At 48.3% G+C, this 20,640-nt stretch overlaps 1 protein-coding gene across 7 annotated transcripts in view; it reads right to left on the minus strand.

Annotated features, from left to right (window-relative positions):
* FAM178B (family with sequence similarity 178 member B) overlaps positions 1 to 20,640 on the minus strand; it is a 105,912-nt gene that overhangs the window by 55,241 nt on the left and 30,031 nt on the right. For 6 of the 7 annotated variants that reach the window (XM_027622976.1, XM_027622977.1, XM_027622974.1 and 3 more), the window contains 2 exons: positions 15,418 to 15,523; positions 11,581 to 11,665 (listed from right to left, as the gene is read on the minus strand). In XM_027622976.1, the coding sequence (XP_027478777.1) occupies positions 11,581 to 11,665; positions 15,418 to 15,523 (191 nt within the window). Of the gene's footprint in view, positions 1 to 11,580; positions 11,666 to 15,417; positions 15,524 to 16,462; positions 16,598 to 20,640 lie in introns of those variants that run through there. The other variant, XM_027622979.1, reaches the window with a different exon arrangement.

The following is a 20,640-nucleotide window of genomic DNA, read 5'->3' on the forward strand; positions in this document are numbered from 1 at the left end:
GACTGCCGAGCTCCATCTGTGTCCTGACGCTGCTCCATGTTGCTGTAGGGTTCTTCCCAAGGGAGCGAATGTCAGACATCCTGTCTCCACTCCATCCACCCCATCCTATGCTCTGTCACCCGTCATGCATCCCCATGTTCCCACAGTATGTCAAAATTCCTAGGAAGGCATCAGCCTGCAGCTCCAATCAAAGAATGCTTCTGCTGCTCCCTAAAACTTTCCTGATGGTGCATATCCATCATTAAAGTTTTTTAAATTTATACCTCTAACAAATATACATTTATAAGCTCTACAAATGTACTTTGATGCTAATAGGCCATGTATGTGTTAAAAGGTGAATTTAAAAAAGATGAGCTTTGGAGCACCCGGCTGGCTCAATCGGTGGAGCATGCAACTCTTGATCGCATGGTTGTGAGTTCGAGCCCCATGTTGGGTGTGGAGATTACTTAAAAATAAAGTCTTAAAAAAAAAAAGAAGAAGAAGATGAGCTACTTTTGACACACAAATAAAAAAAAGACGAGCTACTATGATTTAAGTTTCCACCTTAAAATACTGGGAGAAAATAGAGCAGATCAAACTCCAAACAAGAATTTGAAAGGAAATAAAGGTAAGAGCAGAAATCAGTAAAACAGAAAACAGAAAAGCTCTAAGGAAAATCAACGAAACCAAAAGCTTGTTCTTTGGGATCAATAAAGCTGATAAACCTGAAACCCAACTGATCTGACTGAAGAAGAAAGAAACACAAATTACCAGTATCAGAATGAGAGGTCATCATCACTGATCCAACAGACATTAAAAAGATAATAAGGGAATATTATGAACAAACCTATGCTGATAAATTTGACAATTTAGGTGAAATGGACACAAACTAACAGAGCTCACTCAAGAAGAAACAGGTAATATATATAGCCATATATCTATTTTTAACAATTGGATTTGTAATTAAAAATCTTCCCATAAAGAAAACTCAAGGCCCAGATGGCTCAACTGGCTAATTTCACCAAACATTTAAGGAAGAGATAATACCAGTTCTATACAAACTCTCCCAGAATATTGAAGAAGAGGAAATACCTCCTAACACATTCTATGAAGCCAGTATTACTCTGATACCAAAACCAGAAAAAGAAAACTACAGACTAATATCCTTCATGAACATAAATGTTGAGTTCTCAACAAAAAGTTACCAGATTGAATCCAAAAATACATACAAAATTAATACATCATGACCAAGTAGGATTTATTCCAGAATGCAAGGATGAATAAACAAACATTCAAAAATCAATGTAATTCACCATATTAAGGGACTGAAGAAGAAAAACCACATAATCATCTCAAAATCTAACATCCACTCCTGATAAAAATTCTCAACAAAGTAGGGGTTTATCAAGGTTATAGCATAAGAGATCAATATGCAAAAATCACTTATACATCAGTACACTATCAACAAACAATTTGAAAATGAAATTAAGAAAACAATTCATTTTTTTAAAGATTTTATTTATTTATTTGTCAGAGAGAGAGAGGGCGCATGCACAAGCAGGAGGGTAGCGGCAGGCAGAGGGAAAAGCAGGCTCCCTGCTGAGTGAGGAGCCTGATGCAGGACCCTGGAATCATGACCTGAGCTGAAGGCAGACACTTAACCAACTCACCCACCCAGGCAACCCTTCACAAGTATTTCTTAAATATGACACTAAAAGCACCAACTATAAAATATCAATAGGGGCACCTGGCTGGCTCAGTTGGAAGAGCATGCAACTTTTGATCTTGAGGGGGCACAAGTTTGAGCCCCACACCGGGTGCAGAGATTACTAAAGAAAAAATAAATAAACACTTAAAAAAAGAACTTAAACATTTATCATATGACCCAGCCTATCCATTATTTACCTCAAGGGGAAAGAAAGCAGATGTATACACAAAGACCTGCATAAGAATGTTTATAGGAGGGGCGCCTGGGTGGCTCAGTCGTTAAGCATCTGCCTTTGGCTCAGGTCATGATCCCAGGGTCCTGGGATCGAGCCCCGCATCAGGCTCCCTGCTCAGCGGGAAGCCTGCTTCTTCCTCTCCCACTCCCCCTGCTTGTGTTCCCTCTCTCGCTGTGTCTCTGTCAAATAAATAAATAAAATCTTAAAAAAAAAAAAAGAATGTTTATAGCAGATTTTAATAGCTCCCAAACTGAAAGCAAAACCAAACCCAAAATGTCATTAGTAGGGATAGGATATCCATACAATGAAATAGTACTCAGCTATGAAAAGGAATAAAGTACTGAGACACACAACAAGATCGATGGATTTCAAAATAATTATCCTGAGTTAAAGAAGCCAGACACCCCCCCAAAAAAGAGTACCTGCTGTGTGATTCCACCCATTTATATAAAATTCTAGAGAATGCAAACTGATCTGTAGTGAAAGAAAGTAGATTAGCGGTTTTCTACAGACAAAAGGGGAAGGAGAGAAATTAATTACAAAGAAGCACAAGAAAACTATGAGGGCAATGGACATCATTATTTGGATGATGATGACAGTTTTATGGATATATACATATGTGAAGTGTATAAATTGCAATGTATGTCAATTACACATGTCAATAAAACTTAAAAAAAAAAAAGATGGGCTAAAATGTAAATATAGGTATTAATGTTTTCTTTTTGCACCTGATGGCATATCCCACCTCAAGCGTCCTCCACACTGGAGACCCCGGTCTAGAAAATCTTGTCTGACTTGTGTTATGTGGGCTGCGGCCTCTCCTGATATCCAGGGGAGAGAGCTGGTAAGGCCCAAGATTAACTCTCTGCTGGAGGTAACTTCAGATGAATACCAAAGTGTCAGAAGAAATACGGTGTAAATCCATAAATACAAAAACATGGATTATGTGGACTGTGGATTGTATATGTATTACATGGCTTTTGCTCCTGGAAATCATCACAAGAAATAATGACTCTTAATAATGACTATCTGGGGAGAGGTGGCCTGGGGAGTGGGTAGGCAGGGAGGCTTTCACTTTTCAGCTTGCACCTGTCTCTAATATTTGGATTTTCTGCACTTGATACATAGAATACTTTAAGATTAACAACAGGGGTTACCTAGCTAGTGAGGTTATTGGTCTTTGTTTTGTTTTATTCTTTTTATAAGCAGCAGTCTTATAAATATTATCTGAGAGGGAATAAGGAAGGAGGGTAGAGAAGGAGGGAGACAGAATACAAGAAAAAGAAAAGTGACCCACAAAACAGGAGCCTGTCCCAGAGAGCCCCAAAGCCCCAATGACTGTAATACTGGAGCCCCAGGGACAAAGGGAAAAAGCATGGTGACCATGTGAGGAAGAACAAAGTGTCCAAAGACACTGCTCGTGAAAATGAAACTAATTCGTTCTGAGAACTAAATTTCTCACTCACTTAAAAAATGTCCAAAGAATGGGGGCACCTGGGTGGCTCATTCGTTAAGCGTCTGCCTTCAGCTCAGGCCATGATCCCAGGGTCCTGGGACCGAGCCCCGCATTGGGGTCCCTGCTCCGCGGGAGGCCTGCTTCTCCCTCTCCCACTCCCCCTGCTTGTGTTCCCTCTCTCACTGTCTCTCTCTGTCAAATGAAATCTTAAAAAAAAAAAAATATCCAAAGAATGTACTGGCCAGGGTCATTTTATTTTGTTATATTCTTCCCCTCCTACACAAATATTATAGAAGCTGGTAGGGAATGGAAGGGGTAGATAAGAATGAACAACATTGTCTTGGAAGCTAACGGGACAGAACCTACGCGTGTTTTCCTCCTTCTCTCAAGTGTTTCGATCTCATTGATGGAGCTCCTTTTTTCCAGGCACTGCTGCCTACTCAGTGTGCTTGGCAGACTTACTGGCCAGTCCTACGTTGGCACGGCCAAAGCATGTTTGTTAAAGAAACATGAAGTCATTTCTTTTAAGCAATTAGTTGCACAAGAACATGTTTGCTTTCAAAACCAAATTCTGCCATTAAAAAAATGATTAGAGCTAATAAACGAGTTCAGCAAGGTTGAAGAATATAAGGTCTGTATACAAAAATCTGTTCTCTTTCTATACATCAGCAAGGAACAATATGAAAAGAAAATGAAGAAAATAATTCCATTTATAATAGCATCAAAAATAAGGGGTGCCTGGGTGGCTCAGTTGGTTAAGCGTCTGCCTTCGGCTTAGGTCATAATCCCAGGGTTCTGGGATCGAGCCCCACATGGGGCTTTCTGCTCAGCGGGGAGTCTGTTTCTCCATCTCCCTCTGCTCCTCCCCCCACTGCTTGTGCTCTATCTCTCAAATAAATAATCTTTTAAAAAAATAAAATACTTAGGAATAAATTTAACAAATATAAGACTTACACACTGAGAACCACAAAACAGTATTGGAAGAAATGAAAGATCTAAGTAAATGGAAAGATATCCCATATTCATGGATTGGAAGACTCAATATTATTAAGATGGCCGTAGTACTCAAAGTTATCTACAGATTCAACACAATCACTATCAAAACCCCAGCTGTCATTTTTGCAGAGGTTGATAAACCATCCTAAAATTGATATGGAAATACAAGAGACCCAGAATAGCCAAAATAATTCTGAAAGAGCAAAGCTGGAAGACTCACACTCCCAATTTTAACACTGCAAACTGCAGTGATCAAGAATTTGGATACTGGGCACCTGGGTGTCTCCGGGTTAAGTGCCCCACTTGATTTTGGCTCAGGTCATGATCTCAGGGTAGTGAGATTGAGCTCCACGCTGGGCTCCATACTGAGTGCATAGCCTGCTTACGATTCTCTCTCTCTCTCTGGAGAGGGGGATGGGGTAATTGGGTGATGGGCATTAAGGAGGGCATGTGATGTGATGAGCACTGGCTGTTATACACAACTAATGAATCACTGAACACTACATCAAAAACTAATGATGTACTATATGTTGGCTAATTGAATTTAAATTAGAAAAAAAGAAAGTTGCATTCTAAATAGAAAAAAGAAGATTCTCTCTCTCCCTCTGCCCCTCCCACCCCAGCTCATGCTCACTCTCTCAAAAAAAAAAAAAAAAAACAAAAAACTGGGGGTACTGGCATAAAGATATATAAATCAATGGAATAAGGGCTCCTGGGTGGCTCAGTCAGTTGAGCGTCTGCCTTCGGCTCCGGTCACGATCTCAGGCTCCTGGGATCGAGCCCCACATAGGGCTTTCTGCTCAGTGGGGAGTCTGCTTCTCTCTCTCCCTCTGTGTTCAGGCTCTCTTGCTCTCTCAGATAAATAAATAAAATCTTTTTTAAAAAAAATCAATGGAATAGAAATGAGAATCCAGAAATAAACTCATACATCTATGGTCAATTGATTTTCAACAAGAATGCCAACTCAATGGAGAAAGAAGAGTCTTTTCAACAAACAGTGCTTTTCAGCAAGTGGATATCCACATGCAAAAGAATAAAGCTGGACCCTTGTCTCACACCACATAAAAAAACCAACTCAAAATGGACCAAAGAGCTAAATGCAAGAGCTAAAACTATAAAACTTTAATAAGGAAACATAACAGAAAAATATTCATGACCTTGGACTAGGAAATGGTGCTTTGTTTGACACCAAAAGCACAGGCAATGGTAAAAAATAGATAAATTAGGCTTTATCAAAATTTAAAACTTGTGCATCAGGGGCACCCAGTGTGGAACCTACTTAAAAGCAAAAAAAAAAAAAAAAAAAAACTAAACTAAACTGAAAAAAAAAAAAACCGTGTGCATCAAAGTCTACCATCAAGACAGTGAGAAGATAAACCACAGAATGGGAGAAGATATCTGCAAATCATATATCTGGTAAGGGTCTAGTATCTAGAGTCTATGAAGAACTCCTGCAACTCAACAAAAAAAGAACCCAACAACCCAATCAAAAAATGGGCAAAGCACTTAAATAGATGTTTCCCCAGAGAAGATATACAAATGGCCACTAAGTACATGAAATGCTGAACATCCTTAGTCATTAGAGAAATGTAAATCCAAACCACAAGATAGCACTTAACACCCACTAGCTTGGCTATTAAAAGATGGACAATAACAAATGTTGGCAAGGGTGTAAAGAAACTGGAAGCCTCATACACAGTTGGTAGGAATGTAAAAGGATGCAGCCACTTCAGAAAATAGTTTGGCAGTCCTTCAAAAAACCAACCATATAGTCACCATATGATCCAGCAATTTCACTCTTAAGTGTACACCCAAGAGAACTGAAACTTATGTCCCCATAAACACTTGTGTACAAATGTTTATAGTAGCATTATTTGCAATAGCCAAAATGTGGAAACAACCCAAGTGTCCTTCAACAGATGAATGGATAAAAGATGGTATATCTATATAATGGAATATTATTCAGCCATAAAAAAGAATGGAGTACTAATACATGCTACAGGGTGCATGAACTTTGCAAACATGATGCTAAGTGAAAGAAGCCAGACACAAAAGGTTGCATATTGGGGCGGGTGGGTGGCTCAGTTGGTTGGGCGCCTGCCTTCGGCTTAGGTCGTGATCCCAGGGTGCTGGGATCGAGCCCCATGTCAGGGCTCCCTGCTCAGAAGGGAGTCTGTTTCTCCCTCTACCTCTGCCCCTCTACACTACCCCCCACCGCTTGTTCTCTTTTGCTCGCTTGCTCTCTCTCTCATTTGAGAGAGAGTGAGCACAAGCAGGGGGAGCAGGACGAGAAGCAAGCTCCCCTCTGAGCAGGGAGCCCGAAGCGGGGCTTGATCCCAGGACCCTGGGATCACGACCTGGGCCGAAGGCAGACGCTTAACAACTAAGCCATCCAGGAGTCCTCAAATGAATAAAATCTTTTAAAAAAGCCCAAAGGTTGCATATTGTATAATTCCAGTTATATGAAATGTCCAGAATAAGCAAGTTCATGGAGAAAGAATGTAGATTGGGGTTTGCAGGTGCTGGGAGGAGGGGTGTGGGAAATGACCACTGATGGGTATGAGTTTTTCTAGGGTGATGAAAATGTTCTGGAATTATTAGATAGTGATTTTAGCTGAGCAACTCTATTAATCATATTGAATCATACACTTTAGAAGGGTGAATTACATGGTGTGTGAATTACATCTAAACAACTCCAATTCTGTACCAGTCTTAATAAATATTAATAAAGCTTCACTGTGTCTACAATGGCCCCCACTGTCCTCTAAGCTCTGGCCCCAAACATCCCCTACTCTGCCCCCTTTAAGGAAGTCCTACTCTCCCCTCCTCCTTGTCTTTGTTCCCACTGCTTCCTGCTTCCCTTGCATCTCTCCACACCTGAATCCTACCCCCAGGGCTGCAAACCAGTGGAGCTGTATTCCATCTACAGTCGAACAGAGCCTGCAGATGGGTTCACAGTGGGGGCTTGGGGGTTTGGTCTTTTAACTGAATAAGTTCCAAGAGGAGATTTCACATAAATGTCGGTATTCTGGCTAAGACAGATTCTGCTGGCTGCTGATCCAACAACCATGCTCCCCTTCCTCCCTGTTAAGGGAACCCAGTCCACCTCAGTGGATGAACCATGTCATCCCACTTACCTCTGCAGGGATTGGTCTGGGGTGCTACTGGAGCAGTCAGAGCTCCGAACCACAGGCAACAGAGAAAAGCGCTAGCTATTTGAACAGAAAACAGTTTATTATGTGTCTTAAGCCAATTGACTATAAAGTTAATGAAGCTTAAGTTCTGGGGCCCTCCCTTGCACGGCCCCCCTATGAATTTCTAGGTTAGGTAGGGAAGCAGGCTACAACCAGTGGGCATTTCTACATGAACATTTCTGGAAAATATCCTAAAGATATCCAGGAGAGTGGGACCTGAACTTCCCAAGGTAGTATTTAGTATGATTTCTCTACTCATTCTAAATAAATGTTCACTTTCATACTTAATTTTCCATGTTAATGAATTAGATGATCCAGATGTTATAATTACAGACAAGGATTTTAAAGGTTTTACAGCTATGCTCAAAGTGGTAAATGAAAATATGCTCATATTGAATGAACAAATAAGAAATCACAGTAGAGAAATAGAAACTATTTAAAAAATTATACAGAACTAACTGGAAAATCCAAAACTAAAAATTCAAGTATTTGAAAGGAGGCTGGAAGAGTGAGTCTCCAGGATTCTACCCTGGAGGGTTAGGATCATGAAGCTAAAAATTCTTCAAACATAGCCAGGGTGTCCAAGGGCACCAGACAGTCAGAAAACATGGCAAGTGTCCTCTAAAACCTGTGACCCAGTTCTGTCTAATGAAACAAAATGGAGTGTCCTGACAAAAAGAGAGAAAAGTACGAGAAGGAATGACGTCTCCTCCACCCTTCTTTCTGCCTTGAACTGCTGTGTCATGAGAACATGATGATGCTTGGAGTTATGGCAGCCATTTTGCAACCTTGAGGAGTAGTAGTGAGAAGGGAGACATAGAAGCTAAGCCAGAGCCCTGATACTGCAGATCTGCTGAATATACCACAGAAGCCCTCACCTCTGGATTTCTTGTCATGTGAGATAATAAACTTCTCTTAATTGGGTATTTAATTCTCTTAATTGTTACTTATAGCCAAAGTACATCCTAACTAAAACACGGCTTCTCTTGAAAACGGAGAGATCTGGCAAGACCAGACCGACTAGCCTCTTAGACAAGGCAAGAGCTCTCTAGTCATGGACTTGCTCGGTCCCCAAAGGCAAGTGAGTTTGCAATCCCTGCCTTATACATCTTTTGAGAGATGAATCAACTGCCCTCTGTCCTACAAAGCCCTCCCTGTCTCCGGCCTCCCCGCACCCCCCACCCCACCTGGCTAGAAGTAATCTTCCTCTCTTTGGAATTCCCAGTTTTGTGGCTGTGTCCATCTCCTGTTGTAATTGCACATTTCACCCCCTCCCACTTGGCTGTCAGCCTTCTGAGGGCAGGAACCACACCTTATTCATCCCTGTATCTCCCTCTGCTGTCTAGCAAGGTACCGAATACAGGACACACTCAATGCATGTTTTCTAAATAAATGCATAAACCCCCTGCAGTGAAAAATGTCAGTGTTCTGTAATACCCCATTCTCCAAGCTCACCAAGGACCTCTAACTGGTGACCTGGGCTTCTTCTCAATCTAGGAAAACAGTATCCACCATACCCCAAAACTCCAGTGACCCCTGGACCTGAACTCTGTTCAGCCCTCAGCCCCAGTGACCCAGAGTACACCTGTGACAGTCCACTCTCTGAAGCCTGGGCCCGCCTTAGCTCCCCCTTTACTTGGGAGGCATGCTGGGATAAAGGGAGTAGTGTAAAACCCTCCCCAGGATAGTCTGGGAAAAGCAGCCAATCACCACAGACTCCAGGAAAGAATGGAAATGTACACACATGCAAATCTCTTAAAGGCCAGGCAACCTGAAAACACATACAGCAATTATAGTTCCAAATGGGAGGGAAGGCAGCTCAAGGTTCTGCCTCAGGGGGCTGTGTCCCACAGAGGACAGGGACCTGCAGAACACCTCAAGTTGCTAACGAATCCTGAGCAGCATGACTTCCTTTTATATCAATCCTGGATCTAACTTAACCTTGCACATGCTTCTTGAACTGGTGGTTGATTTGTAGTTCCAGCTTTTGGTAGGTTCTCTGTTGGTCCCTAGTTCTTGTCTCTAAACTTGTTTTTAATTTTGGTAAAAAACACATAACATAAAGTTTTCTTTATGTTCTTAACCATTTCGAAGTGTGTAGTTCATTGGTGCTAAGTACACCCCCATTGTTGGACAACCGTCACCACTGTCCATCTCCAGAACTTTCTCATCCTCCCAAACTGAAACTTCGTACCGATTAAACACTAACTCTCCATTGTCTCTTCCCCTGGGTCCTGGCAACCACCATTCTACCTTCTGTCTCTATGAATTTGACACCTGTAGGTATTTCCCATAAGTGGAAAGTATTTGTCCTTTTGAGTCTGGCTTATTCACTTAGCGCAAGGGCCTGAAAGTTCATCCATATTGGAACACGTGTCAGAACTTCCCTTCTTTCTAACACTGAATGGTACTCCGCTGCATGTGCATACCATGTTTTGCTTATCCACCCATCTTCCAGTGACATTTGGGTTACTTCCACCTTTTGGCTATTGTGACCAATGCTACTCTGAATGTGGGTGTACACATATGTTTAAGTCCTGCTTCTGGTTCTTTTGCGGACCTGGCCTTTGACTTTCCCCAAATCAGTCAAGATCCCGACCTTGGGCATGGAATTCTCTAGGCCAGTCTCTATTCCAATGGGAGAGAAAGAGAAGCCTGGGCTGAGCTCTCAGGTGATGCCATGAGAAACGTTCCGGAGCCAGAGCTGACCTGGCCGAGAACTCCAGAGCAGGTTCCGGGCCCCTCCTGATGGGAGGGCAAATCGGGCACAATGTGGCAAGAAGCAGAGAAGAGTGGGACGTCCCCTCTGCCCCTGCAGGAGGAGACACATACCACTGCGTGGAGGAGAAGAGCAGGACAAGGAAGGCCTCTGTTCCCCCAAAGGGCAGGCATGTCGCAGAGGAGGCCCCAGAGGCTCAAGAAAGGGCAGCCCAGGCTGCAGGGGCAGAGGCTATGAGAAGGATGGGGACGCCGGGACTAGTGCTATTCAGAGGACCTCAGTTACGAGGGTCCCGGCGCGCAGATGGAGGGGTGAAGGGTGGGGGCGGGGGGAGCAGGAGGGGTCTGGAATACCCTCATTTGACAGATGGGCCTCGGCTCAGCCAACTCCTGAAGTACAAGAGGCACAAAAGCAGAAATCTGAAGGGCTGGTGAGGCAGGGGCTTCAGGGTGCATCGTGGGTCCATGACTGGCCTTCCGAGCTACATGCTTTTGAGTTTCAGTCGGGGGGCGGGGTGTGGGCAGACCACAGCTGTGGGCAAAGGTGGGGTCTAGACACTTGTGAATCCCTCCCCTTGTCTGCCGTAAGCACTTTTCCACTGGCTACATGATATTTTTCAGTGCCCAAGTGTCTAGGTTCAGGTACCAAATGAGGGCAGCCTGGTAAGGGCACAGCCACTAAAGGGAAATTGATTGCTCTGTGGAACTCTGAACATCCTCAACTATAAAGATGACTTAAAGCACCCCTTCAATGCCAGGACCAAGGTATAGACTCAAGGCTCTCACTTTTGCCCGGACCAAACTTAGGGGCTTCTCCGATGTCCTAGGAGCCAAGAGGGACTGCTGGTGGGGGCACAGCTTCAAGGCCTTCCCCTTTCGTGACTCCAACACAAGGAGCTTCCCTGACTTGATGCAGATGTTCCTGAAACCCACCCGAGCAAACTGGGGCTCTCAGGAAGAACTCAGAGGCAAGGCTGTCCCCTTAAATCCAGAAAACTCACCTTCCAGACTGTTCTGGGATCCCAAGAGTCTGTGAGGTCAGCCTGCACTTGGCCACAGTGACATGGATCTGAAGCCAGATCAAGGTGCCAAGGAGCCTGTTGGCTCAGCTTTTTACTAATACTGGAGCCAGAGCCAAAGATGGCCTGATGTCTCCATGTTGTGGTGACGCAATGTCCCCACCAGCACCTCTCCTGCATGCTGGGCTCCACGGCTGCTGAGAGCTGTGTACTATGCAGGCTCTCGAGCTTGGGTACTCAGGGCTCAGGTCTCCACCCTGCTCCTTAGTACTGACCAGACTGATGGAAGAGCCCATCCATGCTGAGATCCCATAGGAGACTAAAGGCTCCTGAAGAAGTTTCTGGAGGCCATGTCAACAGCTAGGAGGAGAGAAAAAAAAAAAAAGCAGTTTAGGTTAGCTGGCATAATAGTAGTATGGTATAAGAGTAGTAAACCTTCATTACTCCATATTAAATAAATCCCATTTAACCCTCACAAGTCCACATGGTAGAAGGATATTGCCCTTAGTGACATTTTACAGATGAAGAAATCACGCTCAGAGGGGTCAAGCAACCTCCCCAGGGTCACAGAGCCAGTAAGCAGCAAAGCCAGGATTCAATCCCAAGCCTATGTGACTTGAAACTCTGTCCACCTCCCTGTATGAGAGTCTTGGTCCTTCTGCCCCTCATTCCCTGTGGCCACAGCCATGCCCCTCCAGGACAGGCCAGTGTGAGGAAGAGACATAGCTCGAAAGCACTAAGTACACTCAGCTGGACAATGACAAGTCAGCTACTCTCCATGATTCTTACATCCTTTCCAGGTCACTGCCTTAACTTACAGTCATTTTAGGCCACTGGCTCTGGGAAGGACTTGGTACTGAGTACGGATCCTCAAATAACCTGGTGGGGGGTGCAGGTCACCCATCTGACTCAAACTTTACCTGAATGCTCCTTGAGTCTGAAGGTCATCAGGGTGGGGATTTGCAATGTGGAGAGAACATGACATGGAAATGAACAATGGGCCAGCACCCTCCCCCCGCCCCCTCCCCCCAGGGCCATCCAGCCTGGGGACACACAGAGGAGGCCAGGCCTTAGAGGTGGGGCAGCGCCTTGGCAGCTCTGTTCCTGCCCGTGGTCAGCCATGCTGCACGTTATACCATCCTTCTGAGAGTGCTGAGCAAAGCCTGTTGTGTGGACACTCTGGGCACATCCCCTCTTCAGGCCTGAAGCTCTCATCTCCAGGGGCTGTTGCTTGCTGAGAGCTCTGAGCCAAGTCCCTCTCTAGCATTGACCTTGCAGGGAGGGAGCGCCTCAGTCAAGGTCGCACCCCCTCTCTGAGCGCAGCCTTAGTCTGATGTCTGGCCTGGCCAATACCGGAGTCCGAGGGCCTGGACCCCTTGCCTCAACTGGGACAACTCTAAAAGGTCACCCCGTTTCCAGAGTACCTGCAGAACTGGCTGTGGCCTGTTGAATGTGCTCTGCCACTCAGCTTCTCTTTCTCCCCGGTGCTCTCCCTCGGCCGGAGGTGTGGCTCTTGGGAGCCCTCCCCAGGGAACCTCCAGGAAACCACCAAGGCCCAGGCCTATGATACCAGAACTCTGCTTCCTCTTCCTCTCATAGCTTCTTGTAACTTCTTCATACTTACAGTTTTCCAACAAGAATAGACATTCACTGACAGCATATGCTTCCCGCTTTTGTCCACCCTCCCCAGCCAAGGCTCACCTTGCTCCAGGTACACACTAGGGCTCCAGTGACGAGCTTAGTAATTCGTGAGCGCTAAGCCCAAAGCCTATTCGCCCAGGGGCCACCATACACTCCACTAGGAGGAGGGAGGGTGGTGGGCAGCAGGATCTAGTTTCCATGAGAACTCAGGATGTTCTTCCCCCCAAAAAAGCTGAATGAGTGGGGTTGGAGAAATCTGCCTAGCTCACCTATCCCTTAGCTCTCAGATCAACCCCAGGCATATATATGAGCCCCCAGCAGCCCAGTGACCCTACTCACTTAGCTGCTTTTGATTGGACTGGGGAGGGGGGTTGTCACTTAACCTTTTTTGGGCCAATAAGACTCTCCTTCCTGGGAATTAACTTGGCCATGGAGCCTGGTGAACAGAGAGAAACTGAGGCCTGTCCTCGAACCCTAAACCTTCCCCTGATTCTAGCTTTTCCTGAGGCCCAGCCATATCCCTGCCCTTGGATCTCAGGAACCTTTAGGAGAATCCCACCAACAGTTTCAGGCAGCCCCCGTGGATTTCTGCCTTCTCCCAACCATACTCCCCACTAACAATGTGAGGTTCTGAAGTGGGTTGAGCACCACGGCCACATTCTGTGGCCACATTTACCTGGGACACCATTTCCAAGATCTTTCTATCCCTAGAGCTTACTATGTAGCAGGAACTTGACCTATGCCTGAGAATGAATGAATGAATGAATGAATGAATGCCACTGTTACTATAGGAAGATATGTTCCAAGTAGCAAAACCTCCAAAGTGCAATAGAAAGAGTCCATCCTGCGAAGGCCTATAAGACCTCAGGTGCCCTGCTCCTCCTTCTCCCTCCAGAGACAAAGATGTTGGGCAGAGTCTTGCCCAGAAGGCTCCCAAGGCCAAGTGCACCCTTTTCACTTATCTGGCTTCAGCCGTAGGGGGAGGAGGAACTTTCGTTTCTCCTTCCTGAAGGTGGAGAACCAGAACCTTTGAGCTAACATCATCCCTTTCCCATGATGTCCAGGCCCTGGGCCTTATGGACAAGGCAGGTCACAGGAATTCCTCACTTAGTCTTCACCTGGGACTGTCGGTCTCAGTTTACAAAGAAACTGAGGCAGAGAGCTGGCATTAAACAGCTTGTCCAAGGTCGCAGGGTAGTACATGGCAGAGCTGGAATTCCCACCTAGCGTCTGTCTAGCCATGGGGCTGGGTCCTCTGTTCTCTGGCCCCCTGCTGAGGTGACGGTGGTGGGAGAAGAGCCAGCAGAGCCGGGCAGGGCTCACCCCCTGCTCCCGTGTTGACTGACAGGGAAGGTACTCCATGCTGTGTCAGGGTCACACAAGGACGCTCTGTGGGCGACGTCTCAGATGGGCCCTTTGTGCCTCCCAATGCCTGATTGTGCATTTGGCCATATACTGTGCAAGGAGCCGAGAGAAGCTGCACTGACTAGGGGCAGAGAAGAATGGTAGCACTGTTCCTGTTCGAGGCCTGCCAGTCCCATCAGGCCTGGGGGAGGGGCGAGGGGAGCAGCCACACTCAGCCCCAGGAGCTGAGCAGGACTTTTTCCTCTCGGGCAGGGAGGGGCACCATGGGAAGGATCCCAGAAGGGAGAGGAGAGAGTTGGAGGGCCTTTTCTGGAAGGCAGCCAGTCTGCCTAGGCTGAGGAGTTCCTAGAACAATCCACCCTGCATGGTGGCTCTAATTTACAGCTGGGGTCCAGGCCCCAACTGGCAGGAATGAGACCAGCTGGAACTTGTGACCTGCCCATCCCCAGGCAGGGGTGGCTCTGGGTGGGGGCCAAGGCCAGCATCCTCATGCCTTGCGTTCGGATGACAGCAGTTGGTCCCTGGGCTATGCAGGCTGCTCTTTCTCAGGGTGGAGGTTTTAAGCCCAGGGCAGAATGCATGTTGCCCCAAGGCAAAACGTTCCAGCAGCCCGGGCAAGAGAAGAAAGGGGAAGACAGAGGCAGCTGTTCTAGACTTCTTTTCCAGGCCCCCTACGACTCCACGGAGAGAGGCAAACGCTCAAACACCCGGGACACACCCAGCTGTAAATTCACGAGGGCCATTCACACTTCCAAGGGCGCTGCAAGGGCCCGGACCTGTGACTTGGGAGTAGCGAGCGAGGAGCAGCCTAGACAAAACGGAAGCACCTGCTGAGTAGCGGGGAGTCACAGAGAGGGCTTCTGGCCACACGGCATGAGGCACACGCTCTGGTGGGAAGTGGAGCGAGACCATGGGCTGGTCCTTGAACTCCGTGACGACGGGGGCATCCTAGGTTGCCCCCCTCCCTCCTTTTGCCCCGGGCTGGGTCACACCCCACAGCACCCAAAGTCAGAAGAGGGACATGCCCATCCTCCCCCTCAGCAGCCCTGCCCGTGCTGTCGGGCCAGCGTGCTCCCGCCACCTAGTGGCAGGTCTGTGCACCTCACCTGGAAGAGCCACTGCAGCAGGGCCACAGGGCAGTCGGGGGTGTGCAGGTAGAGGTTGCTCAGGAGGCCTGTGCGCAGGAAGGAGAGCTGCTGGGCCAGCGGGCAGCTGCGGAGGCAGAGGAGTGAGGTCGGGGGTGGGTGGGGGGCCCTCCACGCAGGCAGCCCGGCAGCCTTTCCTCAACACGCCTGTCTCAGTAAAACCGGGGGGAAGGTGGTGTTCCATATTTGCAGCCTCACTGGACGCCAGAATCATGACAGCACCTGCTAGGGACACAAACGCTTAGAGCCCCTGACGCCAGAAGCTGTCAGAAGGAAAAACAGCCCATGCCATTGCCAGAATCACTTGATCTCCGTGAACATCTCTCAGTGTTTTAAGCACACGACTGGACAGTACGTTTTGTCCTTTCCCCGTGGCGGAGGGGGACACGAAGGGATTTACGGAGGTCGCAGGAGGAACCTGTGGGGAAGTGAGGAGAGAACCCGGGAGTCACGGCTCTTAGCCCAGGGCCCCGGGCCGCCACAGGCAGGCAGAATTACCTGCGGGGCCCACGTGGGGCCTGAGTCTGGGGTCTGGTTACACAGAGCGTTTCTGCCCAGTCTTGTGTTTTTCCAACACAAAGGACACCTGAGAAGACGGGAAAATAACAGAAAGGGGCCCAAGACGGAGCCGTTCTGGTAAGGAAAGAACAAACAAGGGTGCCGCAGAGGATTCTTCAGAAACCGTGGGAGGGGCAGTGTTGAGGGGCAGGGGGTGGCACTGAGACTCGCCTCCTGCCTGTGCTCCTACCCTGCGGTCCCCCTCACAACAGGGCCCTGCTGGGCCTCTCCCTGCTGCCCTGAGCTCTCAGAATCAAAGGGCCAGCATGCAGAGGAGCCTAGCTTTGAGTCCTCGGCCGCCCGCCCCTTAGACCATCTGGGCAGGCAGGATCCCAGGTCCCTGTAAAAGGAGTTGAAATGATTCATGTGGTCATAGGGCCTGTGGTGGAAGATGCTGCAGAAGTCACTACAGAGTGGCTGGCTGGACTTCATCACCCTTCCTGGTTACCTGCAGGGAGGCTGGGTTCGGGGAAGGCGGCTCCTACTCTCTCTGCATTTTGTGAATGTTCCTCTGCTCTCTTGTTCTAGATGATGTTCCTAAGGCAATGAATAGGGATTCTAGGAAATGAAAAAAGTAATTTCAGGTCTGTTCTTTTTTTTTTTTTTAACGGCCAAATCCACACAAAGAACATTTTAGACAGCGTTTAAAGTCATGACTCTAGATAGAAATTTCTTCAGTCAGCCCAACTTCTTCTTCTCCTTTTTAAAAAGGACATATTTGAATCTGCCAGGAACAGAATGCTCCAAAACAAAGATTCTCCTCTGAGCCAAGTTGCTGTCTCCTTGAGTATGTCCAGGCAGTTTACAAATTGTATATTTTTTTCCAAATTATTTAAGTTCAGAGGAGAAAGCGGCTTTGTTTCTAGGTCTGTGAAGCTGACTGCTCCAAAATAGACCTTTATTTGTGCATACGAACACGTGTGCACCCCAGGGCTGCTGGCGCACTCTGCTCTAATTCACGTGCTCCGCCACACGGACACTTCATGGGCTGACCCTGCAATGCATGCGCGGTTCAAGCACAGCACCCCGAGTGCAGACAATACCCCAGCGAACAATGCCTGGAAGACCTCACGGACTGGCAGGTCTTGGCCAGGGGCCATGCGGCAAGGAGGCTGGTGCTCCAGGGACTCTAAGGAGACTCCGGCTCTGGCATTCAGCTCAGGGGGGGCACCCCACCACTTTCTCAGTAGGAGAACTGATTGTACAAGCCCCTGTGGGCTCAGATCAACACATTTCCAACTGCTGCTCCGAGGGAGAGCTACCCTTCGGTTGCAATGTCTCCTTTTGGCTATGCCAGCCTTGCAGCTCAGTTTCTGCCAGAGAAAAGATCAGTTTGCCTTCAAGTTCATTGCTGCCCAGGGAGGTTTGGCCTGTAAGGCAAGGAGCAAGAGATAGGCAGGAGGGGTCCAGCTGCGCCTTGAAGCAAATGGCTTTCAAGGAATTCTGTGCTTAGAGCTCCATAAGATGCAAGGAATCTCTGCAGGCGGCTGGATCCCAAGCCGAGTGCTGCTTCACCTCAGGGGAACCACGAGCCTTCTCACCTTCAATGCAAGGGACAAGGCTGATTGTGCAGACATTGCCCTGATCTGCAGCAGGAGGGGAAGCCGGGAGGAAAAGGGTGGGCAAAGTAGGTGTGTGTACTGAAAGCTCAAAAACCTTAGGTTACAGAACTACTTGTTAAGTTTGCAAAAACCCACTTTATGTCCACAAGCCAAGAATGCGGACATGGGGTCCAACTGGGTGCTTTGCCTTTTGCAAAGCCAATGCTAAGTCAGAAGCCATCCTGAGAATGTCAGAGGACCCGGGAGTGAGAAGGGGAGGGACAGAGCCTTCTGGGCAGCAGATGCCACGCAGGCCTGGCTAGGCGAGAAGCCCCAGCTGTCCACTCTAAGGATCCCAGTAAGAGAGGTTCCCACCTGGGATGAGAGACCGTCATGGTCAGAATACTGCTAACCCCCAGCCCCCGTGGCGAGGAGATGGGGATTAGCCCCAAAGGGGAATCCAAACAAAACACAGGCCAGCTTGGGTCAGCAGGTTGGGCTCTCGGGCAGAGCTGTGACCTTCTACTTGGACTGTGTGTTCCGATGATGCCCGAGTCAACATTCTGCTAGGCTATCTTCATCTATTTTTTGGGCAGCAGTCCTGGAGGGCAAAGGATCCAAATGCCTTGGGAATCCCAAGTGATGGCAGAGGGATAAGCACCAAGTGTAGTTATTTATACGGTATCAGTTTCTGTGTCTTTGCCAAGTTCCTCAAATGCAAGTTTAGGGAGAACAGAAAGGAGTAACGGTCAGAGCTTTCATCCGTGTTCCTCCTCTTTTTCCTCTCTTTCCTTTGTTTAAAGATGAGTGAGCACCCTTCGGGTCAGGAGTCCAGGGATCCCAGCAACACCCCGGCTGGCTGCTTCTGCTGGCTCTTTATTTTGGGGGGCAGTTGGAGCCAGTTGGGCCTTCAGCTCCGTCCATACTCTCTGTTAACTGCTGATTTCACCCGGGCCTCAACCTTGGCCTGCCAGTGAGATGGGGAGACAGAAGGGACCCCATGAGAAAAAAAAGCATTTTTTTTCTTTTGCTTCTTATCCTGTTTCTGTTCTTGCTAGGACCTGCACCCCCACCTCACTCTATACATGCCTGGTAATGCAAATAGCCTATGTCTTCCTTGTAAGGGACAAGGAGTTAATGATCTCTAGAATAGATACCACCTAAGGAAGGACCAGGTGAGAAGGAGGGGAGGAAGCCATCATATGCGTATTTCAGACCCAGGACTGGACATCTGGATGCGAAGACCCCCTGGTTCCAAGGAATAACACCTGGGCCCTCGTCTTTGTTTTAACTGGTTCCTGGATGTCTGAGGAGACACATACATGAGGCCACCATCCTCAGTAAAAAACTCAGACCCCGAACAAAGATGAGACTTCCTGCTCTTTTCCTTTCCCACTGTCTGGACACTTCGTCTCTGTCTCTATAGATTTTCACTAAACTCTGCTTTTTACCTTCTGCTGGCTCACATCTGATTTCCGTCCTGCGTGAAGCCAGGGACTGTTTGGCTGGTCCTGAAGGAAACTCCTACTCCCCCCGCCCCCCAGGTCCTCGGACCCGCCTGCCAGCAACACCAGGAAGAGGAAAAGGTCCTGGCAAAACCGGAGCTCGAGTTCGGCCTCAGGGAGACCCAGTGCACAAGCACATGGACATCCACACGGCTCAGACCCACACGCCGCCTCCTGCCTGCAGACGTGTTCCTGGAGGAAGGGCTCCCTGACCACACACGGTGAACACCTCTCCAGAACAGTGGCGGACACCCCCCCCACACACACACTCCAGCGCACTCTGTGGGGGCCCAGAGAGGACCATGAATCATTCAGCAGGCAATCTCCACCCTTCCCAGGGAGATCACTGGCCTCTGAGCTGCATGTGGGCATAGGTCCCAATGCTTCTCCACTCGGGGATCGGATTTCCTTTTGAACGGCTGTCAAGGGAGGAAAAAGTTCAGGCCTTGGTACCAGCTTCTGTCATAAATGCATGTGACTTTGGTTCCAGGGAACTAACCTGAGGTCACACATCCAGCTGGGTGATGAATGAGGGCGGGCCGGCCAGGCCATCTCTGATCCAGGGGCTGTGGGCTCCAGGAGACGTGTTCTTGCACAGAAACCTGTGTAGGTGCGGCCCGGGAGGACGAGGCCCCCGAGCCCAGGCGCCGAGGCCTCCCGCACCTGCCCTGCACCCCATGCCAAGAGCACCCACTTTGTAGAGCGGAAAGATGACACCCCTCCTCCCAGACGGGCAAGGAGACCTGGATCTATTTCCAGAGGGGGTTCTTAAAACTCGCATTCACATTTTCCCCCTAAAACCCCTGTTAAAAATGAGACGGAGTCATAAAATACAGAAGAGTATAATAAGGAAAATAAAAGTTACCTGTAATCTCACAAAGTTTTAATTTTTTGTAAGGCAAAACACTGAACCCTACTGCCTCTTGAGAGATCAAGTAACCTTCTATTTTCCCTTCGTCTTCACGCTTCCGGCTGAACACAACGGGGTAATTATTGAACCACTATTTCCCTCTCTTGTGTCTGGGCTTGAGGTCCTTGGCACAAACAGGAAATAAGAGTGACCCCAAGGCTAAATGGTGACCTTCAGGAAGTGGCCCTTACCCACTGCGTAGCAGGCCCCACCCCCCCCCCAACCGGACCATGTGGAAGGCGGCGGGCATTCCTCCAGAAAGGGTCTGGGCTGGGCTCCCGGCCGGCGAGGCCGCCTCTCCGGTGCCTCATTAGCATACTTGAGGGAGGAGGGTCTGAATTCCTCACCCCAGGGGAGCGGGCCGGCCACCTGGCCCCATTTGGCAGGGCTGCTCAGGCCCCCAGGTCACCGCTGCGGGGGCCCTGTCGGCTGTCAAACACTTCCTGCCGGCCGTCCAGTCTGGGACAGGAGCCCTGCTGTCACCCAGACCGTGGCCGGCTGAGGCAGCTCTGCGAGACGCCTTCCTCTCTCCTCTCCTCTCTCCGCTTCCTGCCCCGCCCCTCCCCTTTCTCCAACGCCGCTATCCTTTTCTCGTCAACCCTGGTTTCTTTTTTCCCCTTTTCATCGACCCTTTATGAGACACCTTCTCAGCGTGGCGACGGCAGCCTTT

Source organism: Zalophus californianus, chromosome 8 (genome assembly GCF_009762305.2).
Source record: "Zalophus californianus isolate mZalCal1 chromosome 8, mZalCal1.pri.v2, whole genome shotgun sequence".
NCBI lineage: Eukaryota > Metazoa > Chordata > Mammalia > Carnivora > Otariidae > Zalophus > Zalophus californianus.